Source organism: Pavona decussata, unplaced genomic scaffold (genome assembly GCF_977016875.1).
Source record: "Pavona decussata unplaced genomic scaffold, jaPavDecu1.1 SCAFFOLD_602, whole genome shotgun sequence".
Classification (NCBI taxonomy): Eukaryota; Metazoa; Cnidaria; class Anthozoa; order Scleractinia; family Agariciidae; genus Pavona; species Pavona decussata.
Window position 1 is genome coordinate 1488823 of NW_028145860.1, and position 18029 is coordinate 1506851.

The window sequence follows — 18029 nt, forward strand, 5'->3', positions numbered from 1 at the left end:
CCAGAGAGGAAAACCACAAGACTAAAAGAAAAGAAAAGCGAATATATTGAAACAAATAAGAACTATTTTTACAATTTTAACTTCCACCATTTTCAACAGTATAAAAATTTATGAAGGAAAAAACCTAGTAACTTTAAGCTGAATTCAAACCAGAAGAGGGGAATTACTGATCTAAGACGCAAATCCATGTGACAGAAAGCCGTGTAACATCAATTTAAGGACGGGAAAACAATGTTACATTATAAAGCCCCCCACCCCCTGGTTTTCTCGTCTGATGTGAACTCCAGGTCCGTTATCAGAATGACAACAGTTTTTTGTCCGACTTTCTCGTCTCAACAACGGGAAAACTGCAAGATAGAATACTTTTCAACATCGACGTAGCGCCAAGTTTCAATTGTCCTGGCTCGGCAGCAAAAACGCACCATGTTCTCAGTTCACCAGTTTTATATGATTTCACTCAGGCGTTCAATCCATATATGGCTACCCTTGATTCAATCGTAGTTCCCTTATCTTTTCCTAAGCTGTTTGAGCGGCAGTGACCTGGTGACGAGTTGTGATGGGTAAAGATTATTTGCTGATCACGTGTTGATCACGTGCCTTCTGTAGATTCGTGGCCAGTGGCCTGGGTCCTACTTGTCACCTGTCTTCTTGTGAATACTTTGTTGGTCAACCAGATTACAATGGAAAATACCCGCGCTGGTATCTGACTGTAAAATAAAAAGAAAGAAAGATTAACAGATAAATGCAAACTGGCATTTGACGGGTAAAGGTTTGTCAAACACTTGCTGTTTACTCGAAACGCGAGGAAGAAGGTTATAGAAAGAATTACTGTTGAGAAAGTTTTTGAAATTTTTCATGTGAAAGTGCCAGTTTACCAAGCTTTTGGAGAACGGCCACAGAAAGTTTGCCAATCAAGTTTGCGGTGTGAAGGCGACTTATATTTCACTGCATTCCAACCTCAGTGGCGATCCAAGGTATCGTATTGGACTTGTGGGCAAATCTACGGAACGGAGTAATATCAGGAACGGACAAACACTGCATATTTGTTGGGAGCAATAGTGAAACACATGACTGTACGCGAAAAAGGTCGTTGTGTCTGTATCTTTGGAAGGTATATTGTTCACCTTGGTGAATAGACTGTTTTGAAGCAGGACACGTGACAACTTCTCGTACATTTGAGCAGAGGTTTAACATAAATTAGAGAAGTTTATCATAAATTAGAGAGGTTTAACATAAATTAGATAGGTTCATCATAAATTAGAGAGGTTTAACATAAATTTGAACGACTGCGTAGACTGCAAAATTTACGAGAACTGCGATGCGAAAATTACGAACGCTGCGAAATTTCGTAAATTCGGATTTGCGCATGTTTTTGTAAATTTCGTAGTTCTTGTTCACCTATTGTTGAAAATTTGCAAAGCTTGGCGCTAGATGCGAGGAAGGGGTCAGCGAGAACTGCGAATTTTACAGAAACTGTGAAAATTACGAAGCAAACAAAAATTTACCAAGATGTCAGATAGGGGTCGACGAGAACTGCAAAGATTACAATACTTTATGAAAATTGCAAAACCTCGGAAAATCGTAAAATTTGTAATTGTGCTCAATCCTGGACATAAGCAGGAGAGTGGTCGTCTGTTAACAGGGGTTCCATTCATACACCCAAGAGACTACAAAGATTAAAGCTAGGCCACTTACTTTGTTTCTTCTACTTTCGCTTCATTTCCACTGATGATAAAAAGGGGGAACAGAATAGCAAACACACAACCACTGTAATAAAAGGGAATTAAGAAAAATGATATTGGAACAAAGAAACCAATTTTTCCTTAATGATATACTGATTTCGACTGATTACTCGTTGTTTTGTACTAGTAAATGGTTCACCATAGTGCACTCAACTCGATGGAAATCTGAGGATTTTAATTCTTGCACTAAACTTTTCTTTGACAGTTCTGTAAAGTCAAACTACAATGGTGGTGAAGTTCCGTCACTGATGTTGCTGGTCTTCAATTGTAATCTTACTTACAATTCTGTTTATCCTTTCCATTGACTGAGTTCATGAACTTCTTGACTTTTTTCTTTCACTTGGTTTTGTAAACCGCGTGGGTTTTACCTTTTAAATGTCTACCTTTTCTCAATAAAGAAATTGAAAAATTGTCAAATACTTGTGAAATGTTCGTGGCTAGTCTGACGCGGCGTTTCGTCTCGGCCCAGAGACTCTTCAGAGACCTTCAGAATTTATAGACTGCTAACATCTTTAATTTGCGAACGGGACTTAGGGCGTGTTGCTCAACGACTATTTTTTTCTCTAGGGATTAATTATAAGCCCTGGTCGGGCATAGGGTGCGAAATACTCGTAGTCAGACACAACATCGAACAACAGCATTACCAGGACTGACCTTATAATAAATGAAGGCGCTAATGACGTCAAAACAGCCATAGGAAGTCCAAAGCCCACAAAATAAGGCCAGTTAGATTCCATGTAGGAGAGACGCTTAGGAGCTGTCCATCCTGAAGGAACAAACAATTGACCTATTTTAGTTTTCTTCGGCTTCGGGCCCGTTCAGACTTGGTGCTCTAGAACGGTGCTACAGCTCGCGAACTAATGCGAATTGTTGACCGTCATGCCTGACATGGGTACTAACCGCCAAAGACATTAATCAAGCTGCTTTCTTGGTAGCCCGCAAGCAAGCTCTATCGCGGGTTGGGGAGGAGCGGGTTGCTTGCTTGCAGACTACATTCCTGGCTAATTGTAGCCTGTACAGCAAGCGTAATCGGGGAGGGGGAGGGAGCGAGAAAAAGTGAGAGAAAAAAAGCGGGGGGAACTGGACTCCCCAGTCCGCACTTTTTTCTTTCAATTTTTCTCGCTCCCCCTTCCCGATTACGCCTGCTACGCAGGCTACAATTAGCCGGGAATGTAGTTTTCAAGCAAGCTGTGCCTCCTACTTGCTTGCGGGCTACCAAGAAAGCAGCTTGATTAATTTCTAGGATAATTGTCTTCATATTATTTCCAATTTATGCCCAGTTCCCAGTTTGCCGCATCCCCTCTCCGACGCTACTGTGCCCAGAGACAGTTTTTTTTCTTCCTAGCGCACTGCATGCTAGCTCTTGCACCAAGTCTGAATGGGATCTGCTTAAAGTTTAGGGGCTGTTTATATGGCCAGACAGGCCAACTCATTGAACTGGCTTTGGGTACAATTGGCTCTTCTAAAATCCTCTTGTTTGAATGGAAAACACAGAAAATGGGGAAAATCTTTATTCTATACTCTGAGGCAACTTCTGCATTCACTCAATTGTTCTTGATCTTGATGCTCAACACTAACTGCCTGTGATTTGTTTGTGCAAACAAATTGTTTGGAACCCAGCAGGTTTGCTGTGCTGCGATTTCAATACTATCCACTCTCTTCCTGCCTCCCCCTCTCCCTGTCTGATTTTAAAATATAATGCGGGGGGGGGGGGGGGGGGGAGAAGTACTCAAGAAAGTTTTATAGAGGAAATGGTAGGAAATGAAAATGGTACCCCTTCCACATACCTACAGTAGAAACACTATCTTTGTTCGTTGGGTCTGTTCAAGACATTTTGCAAGGCACTCTTAAATACCTAAATGACAGTTTCCCCTACTTTTTTCTATACTTCAGCTAGTGAAACCCCTTCCCTTTTAAAACCTCCAGCCTGAAAAATGCGCCCTTTTGGGCAGAGCCTCCCTGTATAGTCCATTATAGTGTGTACCCCCACCCCTCCCTGGGGTTTACCAACACTGTCCACTCACCCATATTCACCCATTTGTATTCAAAAGTGTAAAGAGAGTACAGTAGACACATGTGACCGAGGCTGATAACAGGCCCAACAACAGGAAGAAAACCAACTACCATGGCCTGCAATAAAACAGGAAAAAATGCTGACAAACTTAGTGAAATTACACAACGTTTTGATATCACAATGATATCATTATTTTTCTAGTGAAGAAATAAATATGTTACATAATAATATATACCAAAAAGTGTCAAATAGTTCCGTGTGAATAAATAAACAATGTTTATCTAAAACTACAAATTTGATTAAAAATGCTGTAAGTTTACTTACAAATTACCGCTAATATAGTTAGAAACTTCACAGAGTAATAAGCAAACACAGCTAGATTACACGTTTTATATGTATAACTCATACACCTAAGAATTCAGAAATCAGGTTTAAATTGTTCTTCATTTTAAGTAAACGACAGCCACTCTGACGCAAAATGCGTTTTCCCCACACTTTAAAATTGCTGCAACTAGGCTAAGCATAAGTGCCAGTTTCAACAAGAGTATTTTGAAAGTTGAACACTCATTTCCTGCAAATAATTATTATTATCAAAGAATGTCATACTACTTTTTTGAATAATTTTAGAAAAAGCCAAGATTACAAATCCACAACCATTTACACGGTGGCGAAAATAATAGGGACAAAACTATTCATGATAAAAAAAGTACTCAGATACAGAATTTATTATAATTGTAGAAATGGAAGTTGAAGATTCTAAGGGATTAAATGATAATTTTAATGGCATCATTTACCTGGACCAGGAAGAAGAGCTGTAATAAGAAACTAAAGAAGAAATCTGCTACTGTTTTGCTGATGTGAGAAGACAAACTGAAAGAGAAATTTAAGGCAAAATAGAAGTTTCTTAAAATCTCCAAGCAAGCGGTCATCTAGCTAACATCCAGTCAACAAGAGGAGAGCATTGGTATCGATTAAAGTGTTACCTTTCTTTTCCAAAAGTGGCTAAGAATCCAAGAGGCCTTCCTCTTCTATTGCGGTAAGCAGAGTCTGCAATTTCCTGAAAAACATTCCTTGCATTAGATCCAGGGGAGTCTTAGAAATTTGGCAACATGATTCATGATCACATACATTCAGGCCCAATTTTTTTTCTGGATTTCAGTGTTCCAGATAAGAGAGGGGTCTCAGGTCAAAAACCCGAGAAGCCTGGCTTCCTGACCCGAGAAAATGGACGGTGAAGTTAAGAAGATTTAGAGAGAACCAGAGCTATTGACCCCTCAAAATTCTTCATTGACTCTCTGATTTTGAAAGTTATCTGGAACAGTGGGCTTTCTTTTCACAATTAAGTTCTGTAAATAAAAATTATTGCGAGGGTTTTCTATTTAATCTTTCACCTGCAGTTAAAATATTCAGTTCATGAATATATTTATATTCTTAATTTCTCTAAAGGGCGATTTACATCATATGACTTTGTCGTATGCGACAAGCTAACAACAGGCCTACAACACAAATTGTTTCGTGTAAATCAAACCTACAACTCGTTTACGACTGTCGTGTATGTCACAAAAAAGTCATAGGATTTACGGCAATTGTAGGTATAGGCAATGTCGAGTGACGAGAGTTGTGTGCGAGTTTTTGCATGACGCGAGCAGCGCGCGCTCTAAAAAACACATGCGACAGTCGTGAGCAAAAGTTGTACTGTCTAAATTGGCCATAATAATTATTATTACCTGATACCATAGTGAGTTGAGAGGCTTGCTCAGCCAGTAGAGAGGCAAGACCCACAGAGCACTGAACAGGTAAGACAAGAAAGGTCCCATCCACCACCACAACCATAAACCATGAGGAGGTTTGCTGCCACTAAGAACAGCTAGAACAAAACAAGAACAATGCAGTGTGGTACAATTTGAAAATCATTATCTATCACTGATGAAGAATTTCTAGAAAAATGTCAAACATTTCACAAGATGCAAACAATAGCACTTAAGTTTCACCTAAAGTACAATTCAAATTTTCTTTAAAATATGTTCATGTTTACATTTAGGAGAAATTGAAATGTGTTGTGCGAAGTTTTCATGTGAAAAGTCACACTTTAGGATTTCATATAGACAGACTACTTACAGACTACAGCAAAATGAACAACATCTCAAGAAAGTGCTGCTCAGTGGCTTTCATTTGAACGGTCACAATGTAGGATTTCATCCACAGACTCAAGAGTTAGAGCCACCTTGTACAGCATAATAAACAGTACCACAGGAACGTATTGCTCAGTAGCTTTCATTTGAATGGTCACACTGTAAGATTTCATTCACAGACTCAAGAGTTAGAACCACCTTGTACTGCAGCATGCATAATGAACAGCAGCACTTAAAAGTGCAGAACTGAACAAGGTGTTAACAAAATTTGTTAACACCTTGTTCAGTATTTAATACCAGTCTGATGATTTTACAAGGCAGACAAGTTCTTAACAAAATAATGAGTACTTACTGAATATAAAGTGAGTAAAGTTCTGAAGACCAGGAATAATGTAGCTCTCGAAAAGGAAAATACTCATCTGGGGAAAGACAACACCACATGGATATTTAGCTGAATTGTGGTAAAATGTAAAATTGTGAACATAAGCCCTGGGCTTATCAATTCATTCAAAGAAATTTATTATTTTGAGGGAGCTTATTCCTTTTTTTATTACTTTGAGGGAGCTTATTAAGTTTCTTTTTTTTATTGTTATTATTATTAGGATGGTACATTTGAATGTATTGATATAGATATTTGCACCTTATAAGCTTTTTGTGTTTCAAAATGGGTTAGATTTAATTAATTTTTTGCAACAGAAATACCTTAGAATATAGTACTAATAATATTATTGAGCTAACAGCCCAAAGAAGATAATAAACAGCTAATTAACCCTAAGTGGCAATGGGCTCATATTAGTTTGGAAGGGATTATTATTGGACGAAGGAGAATGAGACGAGTCCGAGATTTGGAGGGTTAATCTTTGGAGGTGTTTGTAGTTTAAATTTTACAGTACTCTAAACAAAACCAGTGTGATGGCTGAGTTCTTGTTATCATGAGTATCTTTATAAAAGGGACATTGTGCATTTCCAGAAAATATCCATACTCCCCCCACACAAGGTTGTTGTTTTGCATCCTCCCTCCCCTCAGGAAATTCCAGTTTAGCCTCATACTTTGCTTCTAAAATTCTTACTCCTTAGACCCCCCCTCCCCCTAATAATTTCCAATGACCTTCCATGAGGTGGGTATGGATTTTTTCTGGAACTGCACAATTTTCCATAACACAGACACAAAGCTGTGTGTTCATGTAGTTGAAAGGGGTTTAACTGAAAAGACAGCAATAGTGATTATTAGGGACTAGGAGTAAATTATGCAATAGACCAAGAATTTTAACCCTTTCACTCCCAGGAATGATCAATATGTAATTTCTCGTTACGTAACCAATACGTTGTCAACCAGACAGGTAGTGAGAATAAAGAAAATAATCAACTTGGTGATATTGTTCGATGGAACACTAAATTCTGTTAACTAACTTTAAAAGAAACGTATGACAGTCAGTCAGGAGAATTAACATTCAGATCATAGGAGTGAAAGGTTAAAACCTATTGAGGCACTGTTTTGCAAGGCATTTCTCCTCTGCAACTTGTAATGCAATGCAACCAGCAGCCTTGCGATAAAATATCATTGGAAATTTGCAGAAAACATGTTGCATGCTATTAATAACATATCTCACAAAATTGTGAAAAGTAGGAGACAAGCAGCTCCCAAAGCAATTTTTTATTGTGCAACAAGTTACAAAGAGGGAGGTTTTGAAACACTAATAATTTATTATTTGAGCTGCAACTTGGTGTTGCTATGGCATTGTTTTGCAAGTCGCCGGAAAAAATGCTTTGTGTAACTATAAATAACAGCACTTTAGTGTATGTCTTGACTTGACTTGAATTTTCGCCTCAAGGCAAGATTTCTAAGCAACCCTCAATACTGTGAGCTAATTCTTATTGTAAGCAAAATTTTGTTAGTAGTGTTCTATTCATTCATGAGAGATAATTCAGAAAGAATTTGTTGCAATACTGTAATATACAACCATCAGGTATTTGGGCCTAGATGGAAGTTTCATTAATCATAAACCCACTCACATACATACCCAAAAAATTCCTCCATTTAAAAGACAGCATTGCAGCATTTTGCTAAGGATTTCTTTCATGCCTACAGAACTAATAAGAAAGTAACATAAATAAAGGATTAGACCACAAAAATATCTTTATAAATTGATAGGGAGGGTCACCTTATTCTAGTCACTCTGTTAAAAGTGTGATCCCATTACAGTCTTGAATGTTGGGGCTTGTCAACGGGCCTGTTCCAAACGTCACGCTACTGCCGTGCTGAACTAAATTCAAGAATTAAATTCTTGGCAGTAGCACAACATTTAAAATTATTTAGTTTGGCAGGCTGAATTAAGTTCGGCACGACTATTTAGCACAGCAGTAGCACAACAGGCCCTGTCGTGCAGCACGGCAGTAGTGCGACTTCAGGTTTCAAACTGCATGCTATTGCCGTGCCAAACTAATGTCAAAAATTATTTTAATGAATTTTGGGTTAATTTGCTCGTTCTACGCATTTCTATATTTAGAATTTGGCACGAGTGAATAAAATTTGACGTTTGAAACCACTGCCATGCTACTGCCATGCCACGCTGGGTCAAATTGATTTAAGTTTGGCACAGCAGTAGCAAAATGACAGGCCTTAGCCACTCTGAACTTTTCAAGTGCTGATGTTTCAAGCAACTCTGTTGATAAACCAAACATTCATTTCTACTCCCCCCACTGACAAAGCAACACATTTTCTTTACAAACTAACCTTCTTACCCATTACATCATCATATCTTAATTTACCCTCAGATTTTAGAGTAGCTTATGCAGCTAATATCTCCGAGCATTTACCCGCCCAACCATGAGAGTATACACACAAAGACCAGACCACAACACCGGGAACTACATCCCCTACTCTTTGAGAACAGTGAGTGGGTTTGTTAACATCCCAAAAACTTATTACGAACATTAGGGTTGTGAGACGGGGCGTACGGTTTATCGTCCTTATCCGAGAAGACTAGAAAGTCTAACCATTTGCAAATGTCATTACAAAGGCAGCACTTTCTCCTAAGTTATGTAAAGACCCTGAGTGCTGGTCCGGCCAGGGTTTGAACCAATGACCTCCCGCATGGTAGTCTGGTCCTCTACCAGCTGAGCTAACCGGTCAGTAGCATACACCCCACTTGAGAAAATGAAACCACATCCTATTAGCCTAGTTCCAGGAAGTGCCATTCCCCAGGATGAAAGAATTACGGGCATATTGAGGCAGATGTAGGTATTCTAAACCATCTCAAGGGGGGGGGGGGGGGTGACAACTGGGGACCAACAGGATAATGTGGGGGCAAACGCAGGGTAGGGTACATCGGAAAAAGTGAAAACCCCATCATATCCCAACTCTACGGCGTGTTTTTGCTACAAATCCCATACCAAGCCAGCTGTGAGTTGATGGGGATTGCCGCTGTCGGAGAAAACTTCTCTGGGGTTAGACCATATAATTATAACTTGCACCCAAATGTACAGTTGATAGGCATAATAAAGAAGAATCTAACTTCTAATTTGTATAATTACGCCTTGCATGCCAACAAAGTTACAGATTAGCTTTACTGTTACTTGAATATTAAGTAAAACTCGACCGCCATTACATATAAAGCAAAGAGGAAGCAACTGTATCAGGAAGCCACGTTTTGCTAGAAATTGAGTTTATATGGATGTGCGACATAATTTTGTCTCGTTCTGCCCTTCCTCTAAAGCTCTAGCTAAGCTAGAGCAGAGCCATATGGGTAACGACATTTCTATAGACCTTAAAAAAACGACATATATAAGCTTAAGCTTAATTTGAAATTCCTGATATGATCAAACTAATTTTATAGCTGGATGAACAACTTAAACTGATATTGCCAATTGGTTTTACTGAAGATGTTTCATGAATTTAATTTGTTAAATGCTAGAGCTGGGGCATCAGTTTGCAGTATATGAAGAAGTAAAAACCCAAGCTTACCTATCGGTTTTGTTTTCCGTTTGTCTTGTTCGATTCCGGGTTCGTCGAGAGGAATGTATCTCCGTTTTACTCTGCTTTTCCTGTTGGGTTTCATCAAGAATACTCTTCAGTCTAAACAATGCTGTCATGCCAATTAAAGAATCTTTCAATCCAAGCGCTATGCCAAGTATTATGGGCCTAAAATCACTCATATTCGCGAAGAAGACGCATTAAAAAAGTTGTTTTTGTTTTTCTCCAAGAACTTCTTCCCAGATCTCGCTCCCCCACACTAGGTAACCTCGCTAACGCTTGATGACTGTCGAACTTCCGGTTTCAATTCGGGAGTTGGTTTGGCCATTAAAACCTGCCCCAGCAAGGATCAGAAGCTTGCAGGGTCATCAAAGGCAGTGAGGCTGTATATTGTACTAACTTATGTCTTGTCAGACACGAAGAGGGTGGGGCGGTGGGTGGGGGTGAGGTAAAGTGATGTGATGTGTTCAGTATCGGAGGCTAGTTCGCGCCACGACCAAATTCTTCTCTCCATGCTAATTAAAGAAGTGAATGGAAACTAGTCTCCATTAAATAATGTTAAAATGATACCTTAGCTCTGCTCTGTGAAGTTTCTCTTGTAATCTTGTGTCAGACTCCCTTATGAGGGGCAACGAGAGTTTTCGTGTGAAAGAGAGGAGGTTGCCCACTTCACAACCAAATCCCCCCTCCACCCGATTCCATTTCGTTTCGGCAACTTCACTAGTACTATGCCCGGCCAGGTGCTTCTCCCAAATTTGAGTAATGGCTCCTGGGGAACAACCCTATAGTCAGTGTGTCAAAGGAATAATTATACATTTAAATTCATCCGTTGATAAGAGGTAAATACTCATGTCTGAAAAGTTATGTAAAAACTAATATCTCGGTCTAGAGAGAAATTCGGATGCATTCGGCTTATCGAGAAATATGGTTTTTATCTGGCTTAGCAGTTTTATAAAAATGAAAATGAACAAGTCAAGCAACCACTCAAACGTTTTTTTGCTAAATTGAATGTGCAGTTTTTAAAATGTGTTTTTTGCTGAACATGAGCTTGCAAAGCAAGGCGATTTTCCGGCATGGTTTAACGGTGAAGGTGAATCGTTCCATAATGTTTTCACTTCTATTAAAAATCCGAAAAGTAGCAAAATGATTGTTTGTCTCAAAGCAAGGGACGATTTATCCAGCCAATTTCAGTGCTGAACGTGAAGAACTGAATAAAGACCAGACGAATCATAGTCAGCGAACTGTTTTGAAAATATCGAGTGTGTGTATCCTACAATAAGATATATTCAAATGGCTCTTAATATTTTATGGCGGCATTTTTCTACAGTTGAAGCGTGTCGATATAAACGCAGCGACCTCTGCTGGAAAATATTTTTTGTCACAGGTCATTAAAAGAAAGCGAGATGTGATGCCATTTTTTTTTTTTTTTAATCAAAATGCAGTGAAATAATACCAGATATCCTTCAATATCCTTTAAGCTGTAAATAAATGTAATATAATGTCTTTCCACATTACAATACTTAGTTCCATATGGCCCAGTAAATAATATAATGAGTATGAATGAGATTCACTATAGCAAAATAATTGCCATAAATAATTTCAGTATGGTGCTGATTCAAATCAAATAACTCCAATAACATATAAAAACGGCATTATGTTGCGTCAAATTAGGAGTAAAAAAATTCTTCGGCTACATCCCTTGGCATAGCAGTTTACAAATTCGCCTGTGAGCAGGCTGTAAGTCTATAAATTTGACGAACGGTCAACGGCTCAGCGTACACTTTCGCGAGTCACGGTGCACGCGGGAGGTTGCTAAGCATGACCTGACAAGGGCAAAAGTTGCTCGAGGCAAAGCAGAGAGCGACTCTAGCTTGTTGAGTGCTTAGCAACCTCACAAGTACATCTATAATTCAGTAGTGCACCCTTAGCCGTTTTCCATTTGTTTTATAACATAATCTATTTTAAACAGAGGAATACAATTTGTTTTTAGTCGAGAAACTGGCGTGTGTTAGAAACAAATTACAATCGGTTCATGCGTCAGCGTGCGTTCTTCGAGATATGAAGCACGCGGGAAGTTTGGAGAGCACGAAAGATGCGTAAGAGTTGCTCGAGGCGTAGACGAGAGCAACTCTAGCTTCTTTGTTTTGGAACATTGTCAACGCGGTAGTTTAAATGTTTTTTCTCGAGGCATATGTTTGCCGAGGTTATCAGCGTGCACAATGGGTATATGAAGCACGCAGGCGCAACTGAAGTTGATTACACGAACTTAATAGCTATGTTATAATCCTGTTTAACATAATGTTATCGATGAAAAACATTTTCTGGCTCAATACTCTTATTTTCCATCTGCTAATTGAGTTTAGGACAAGTTTTGCTGCTAATCTGAATGCATCTTTTTGTTCGAAAGGTTAGAAAACTCCGCCAGTGAACCAGAAATATATTCTCGCAAAAATTAACGCGTAGCAGTCAGGGCTGAGTTTCTCGAAGCATGGTTAGCGCTAACCATTGGTTAAGATGTATTAAAACCTATAGGTTGTCATGGTATTTAACCCGGGTTAACGCTCACCATGCTTCGAGCAGCTGGGCCCAGAGCGCGCGTGTTTGCTAACGCTAGCGTGCACTCATGGGCAAATAGTAAATGCTTAATTGACCAATAAAAGCGCGCGATTTACTTAAATCAAGTCATAAATTGTCGTTAACGGATAGCAATGAGCTCAGCTTGCAGCGAACTTATTCAATGGTTACATTTTCTATACTGGAACTGGCCTCGTTTAATAAGACCGTCTTGTGATTGCATGAACACAATGGCATGGACCAAATAAAAACCCCTGCCCTCTAGCTTATTCTAGGGAGTTTAAGTAACTACTAAGACGACGGCAACGAGATCGTCACAAAACGAAAGGGTTTAATGAGAAAACAAAGGTCCTGCACGTACGTTACAAATTTTGGTGCATTTTTTTCACCGTCTTTAGACAAAAGAAATAACGTGAAATGACCAAATTCAGAGTTTTACGGAGAACGTGAGCACGCGGTGAATTTTTCATTCTCTGTCTTAACTTGAACGCCGTTCCTACTAATTCTGTTCCTGGATAGTTTGGCCACATTGTACAAGATGAACTAGTTGAAATAATCGCGAAGTAGTACAAGAAAGACGAACTTATATTTTCAGGTGAAGTTTTCGTTAGCGTTGCCGTCGTATTCGCTGCTTAAAGTCCGGTATGCCCCAATTAGCGATTGCATTAAAGGAGCTCCACTGTTTTAACAGAAATAACCAAGGTAACGGTAACTAGTTGCGACATGAAATACCGGCCATTTCACCTCAGTGTGATTGTACACTGCACTCCGTTTTTCGGCCTCATGGTCATATGTTCCACTTCCCGCTTTAAATCTTGTCCCGGAACGAGCTTCAGTTTAAAAACTTGAAACAGCCGTGCAATCAGGATTTTCGTTTCCATCTCAGCAAAGCGCATTCCGATACAATTATGGCGACCGACGGAGAATGGGATATAAGCATAGTGCGCAACCTTGTGCTGATTGGACGGCGCAAAGCGATCTGGGTTGAATACTTCCGGATCTTCCCAATACTTTGGATTGTGATGCAGGACGTAGGCGTTTACCATAATACTGGTTTTGGCGGGAATGTGAAGTCCACCCAGTGTGACAGCCTTGTTTGTCATCCGTGTGATCGCCGGCTGGGGTGGATGCAGGCGCAAGGCTTCCTTGCTGACTTGCTCAAGATATTTCAGCTTACTTATGTCTTCGCTTCTTACAAAGACTCTACTGCCAAGTACTTCATCAATTTCTGCCACCAGCCTAAAGAAGAGAGAAAATGATAGAATTACTCAGGTTTCTCCGGATCCTTCCATTTTAAAAGAAAACTCAAGACAGTAAGAGACAATATACCAAATTAGCGAGTCAGCGATATGGAGAGTACCGTATGCACGTGCACATCCAAATTACAGACAACTCTTGTCCTTGTTTAGGCCTCAACAGCAGAGACAACTGCTACATGGGCCTCTGTATAATTTGAAAGGCCTTTCACAGCCTGTTTTAGCTGCCCATTACTCCAATGGAGGCCACAAGTGGTACCAAATTATTGTCCTAAGTGGAGCACAAGGTACATGAGGTAAAAAAACGACAAACAAACCTTTCCTCCACTTCTGGGTCGGAGAGTACTCCAGCAAGAAGATACGTCAAGTGGTTAGATTCGGTTTCTTGGCCTGGTAGACAAAACATGTTCACTATGAATAACAAATTGAATAAATACATTGACCACGAAAAGCATCTCTTCTCTCTCTTTTCTTCAGGGATAGTTGAATATAAAAAGCTAATGCAGAATCGCCTGGGCGTTTAGTTTCCGCGCAATGGGATTTGCCCCCGTGCACGCATGTCCTCGAGGGGGGTAACACATTTTTGTATTACGCCGTCTCTACTTTCCTGCTTAGAGAAATAGGAGACCAACCTCGTCCCCAGGGTCTCTCCTCTTCACGTCCCAGGGAGTGTGAAGAGGAGAGACCCTAGGGACGAGGTTGATAGGAGACAAGTCTTAGTTTAGCTCTCTCTTTCTACCAATCAGCTTTCTCTCTTGCCTTGCAAATAAGCATGCAGTCCTACAACTCCACGGGCATCGCGACCTAAGAAAGAGCTGACTTAGCAGAACAATATTTCCTTCTATTGCAAACGCAACCACGCGCGCTCTACAAGTCACTAGTTAACGAATCAACAAGAAGGCAGCCACTCTTTCCGGTTAGCAACTTTGGCAAACAATTCTTGAAATCGAACCGACGCTAGGCCTTCCTGATTGACGTGATTCCGTGGGGAGAGTTTACACCAAAGTGAAATGCCAATGCCTTTCGATATTTGAATCTTGAGAACACTTTAGTGCATGAACACTTGTGGTCTTGTCTAATGGTCTCTTGCAACGCACTGAATATTTTGGAACTGACTGGACAGAGAGAATACGCAGGATGAAGAAGCCGGCCGAGGAAGTTTTTTCAATTCAAATTCAATTTCTAGGCCTCTCCCTCTCTTTGCAGCTCTTGTACTTGCAAAAAGCCCCACTCTGCAGTTTTATAAGCATGAGTACTCACTTACCACCAACTACAAAGGTGATGAAATGATCGACCATATCCTCGATGGTAGTGCGGCTGTCACGCTCGGCCAACAGGAGAATGTGTGACAAGATGTCGTTACGTTCGTCCTCCCCCTTCTTCTTTTCCTCCTGTCGCTTCTCAATCACTCCTCTGGCCACCCCCCTCAGGAAGCGCAGAGCATCTCTGCACTTTGCTTGGTAACCAAACATAGAAGGCTGAAATCGCATAAAAGGCTTTCGGAAGCTTTGTACGAGACCCTCTAGGGCAATCCACGTATTTTTAGGGATGGGGGACAGAGGATCGTTTGTCGCGTTCAAATTGAGGTCGTAGGCAACCTGTCAAGAAAGCCAAGTTTGATTGTTTGAGAATCGTAAGATTAATACTAGAGTAATCACGCTGACTTATCACAGAGCCGGATACAAGAAACACAATGAACCAAAGAGAACTCGAAACAAACGTACTAATACATGTGGCTGGCGGGAAAACGCGCGCAGGCAAATCACGATTGATTATACCTTTAACTGGTTGATTTTTTAAATCACAGAACATAGTCAGGAACAAACTAGAATATTTTTTTCATATTACTTCCGTAAATCATGCAAGGGCCACTTGAACAAACAGGAGCAATTTGAAGCCGGATTAGCCTGTAAACAGGCTCCCAAGTGGGGTATTGGGCGAAAAGAAAACATTGGCGAGCCGGGCGAGCGGAGCGTGGTATGGGGGCTCACCCTATACCCCACTTGGAGCCTGTTCACAGGCTAAAGCCAATTTTCGTTTAGATCGGGGTCAACAATGAACTTGATTAAAATGTTTGTATGTCAGTCGATCCTGTTTATGTTGAGGCTTATTTGGCTTATTACTTTTAACAGTAAATTTGACATTTTTTCCCCCATTTACAAAGCTATTAGAATAAGCACGCTTCGCCAGTCCATCTCTAACTAGTAGACCGTTTGAAACTGGTATTTTTAGGCTTTCTAGGTGGTACAGTCGAACCTCGATTATCCGGACTCGTTGGGACTTGCGTAAATAGTCCGGATATAATCGAGAGTCCAGATAATTGAAAATATGAAGACAGTTATGAGACAGTAATGTAAACAAAGGAAATAAAGAAAACAGAATTTAATTGTGAATAGATCAGAATTGCATATTTGTACAGCCTGTATGTTATGATGTATTTACAAATGAAAAAGTTGCTGTTTCAAGTGTCAGTGTATTCAAAGCGCTCTAGCTCTGAAATCAGGTGAAATGTTCAAGCATGCTTCAGTTTGTTTCAAAGAACGACAACGTGATCGCATCTCACTCCTCCGCAGAGGCTCCATCAGTGGAAAAACGTGGAAAAAAGGAGGGGAAAGGAAGGAAAATGGCAGAAATAAAAACTCGGGGACGCAGCGCCCCTCGCGCGCTTTAATATTTCTCTCCCCCAGGCTCTACTCGTTTAATTTCCCTCTCTCCCCAGGCTTCAACCCGAGAGTGATCGCACTGGGAAGTCACGAGTCGATCGTTTGTTCACGTGTTTACATAACCCACACGGGGGGTGTAACACGTTTTTTTTTCTGTAATTTGTTTTGTCGTCGGATTTGAGTCATAAATGTTTTCAGTTTCTTTGACGATTTCAAGGTCAGCAATATTTTTATGAAAAATTAAGGAGAGAAATAATTATTAAAGTGCTTCACTGAAAAATGTTAACGCGTTTCTGTGACTAAATTTCACCCTCAGCCGTGAACAATAGAGTGCAGCTAATAGGAAAACAAGGGGCCAGCGATTTACCTCAGGACAGCTTTTTTATCATTTGTCCAAATTTGTTTATTTTGGGGTTTAGATTATCGGATGAAACTGAGACAGGTCAAACTTGTTATTAAACCTTGGTGTTTCGGTGTTTTCAGCATTGCTTTGTCTAAAATGAATGGACTGGTTAAACAAATACACAAATACTTTTGTTCAGGGGTCATGTTTTCGCGTTCAATCTTTAGATCTATGTTATAGGTCTCGTCTGCTAAACATCCGTTCTCTTTATAGGCTTCTTTTTATACTAACTTATCATAAAATTACCTTTGCAACCATATCCAGGTTTATTCTGACAAGTTCTTCAGCCATGGATACAGGCGTCTTTCCATCAGCAAGCGTCTCCAACCTTTGCAAGAACAAGTCGCAGGTGGAACTGAAGCCGTCTATCATACCCATGAGGGTCGGGCGGTGAAACGCGGGGTCCAAGGTTGTCCTCTTCCATTGCCATTCTTCCTCGGAGACTTCAGAGAGAAGAGCGCGACCCAACATTCTCTCACCAAACAACGAAGAAAAATGGCCGTATCCAAAGGTATCTTTGGGTAGTTTCTTGGTGATCAGCACTTCTTTCACTGCTTTCTCGTCTGTGATCATCACAACCGGACGATGATAAAACCAGAACACAAACAATGGAGAGTATTTGTGCGCAAGTTCAGCCCAGATCTGATGAATGGTTATCCCGCGCTTGTTACGATTCTCGTGCACTAATGTCATGTTGCCTTTGAAGAATCCATCTCGTTTAGGTCCCGGCAAATGGTCGTATTTCGCGTGTATATAGTAAAGGTAGATTGCAAACCCGATGAAAACCAATAACGCCGGGCATACAAAACCTGTTAACACCCAGAGTAAAATTGCACCAACGGAGATCATCTTGAGCGGGAATGTCTTGCTGCAATACTCGAAGGCTTCGATGTGAAAACTGCCAAATTCAACGGGTCACCCTTGCCGATATACCTTTACAACCGTGAAACTTTCGTGCATTATTGCATGATTAATTGTGATGCAATTCATCCGTGACGTCGACGACCGGAAAAAAGTTAAACGCTGTTTGATGACGTATAACAATTAACCTTAGAAAAACTAATATTGGTAAGAGTACTACATGTTTGAGAACATTTCATTCGACACGTACAACGAAAGCCGTGGCAAATGGAGAGAGTAACTTTTAAAAAATTCATTACGAAAGTTAGAAAGGAAATGCCGGGTTTACAGTCACCGAAATCAGGAAAACGGTTGAAAATACTAAGAAAAGTAGGGAAAACGGTTGAAACGGGAGTTACCACGGCCGAAAAT

General features: G+C 40.3%; 2 protein-coding genes across 2 annotated transcripts; both read right to left on the minus strand.

Moving 5' to 3' along the window:
- Nucleotides 1–22: 22 nt before the first annotated feature.
- Nucleotides 23–10114, minus strand: LOC146449288 (etoposide-induced protein 2.4 homolog). The gene is made up of 10 exons (XM_085101559.1): nucleotides 9853–10114; nucleotides 7910–7979; nucleotides 6241–6307; nucleotides 5484–5623; nucleotides 4740–4813; nucleotides 4551–4626; nucleotides 3767–3872; nucleotides 2397–2508; nucleotides 1696–1767; nucleotides 23–707 (listed from the first exon to the last, which is right to left on the minus strand). The coding sequence occupies exons 1-10, from the start codon at nucleotides 10041–10043 to the stop codon at nucleotides 590–592; spliced, it is 1026 nt and encodes a 341-aa protein (XP_084957685.1). The 5' UTR covers nucleotides 10044–10114; the 3' UTR covers nucleotides 23–589.
- Nucleotides 10115–11283: 1169 nt separating this feature from the next.
- On the minus strand, nucleotides 11284–17771 carry LOC146449289 (cholesterol 24-hydroxylase-like). Its single transcript, XM_085101700.1, has 4 exons — nucleotides 17004–17771; nucleotides 14956–15289; nucleotides 14009–14081; nucleotides 11284–13674 (listed from the first exon to the last, which is right to left on the minus strand). Exons 1-4 carry the CDS (start codon nucleotides 17604–17606, stop codon nucleotides 13176–13178), a joined length of 1509 nt encoding a protein of 502 aa, XP_084957826.1. The 5' UTR covers nucleotides 17607–17771; the 3' UTR covers nucleotides 11284–13175.
- Nucleotides 17772–18029: the final 258 nt, after the last annotated feature.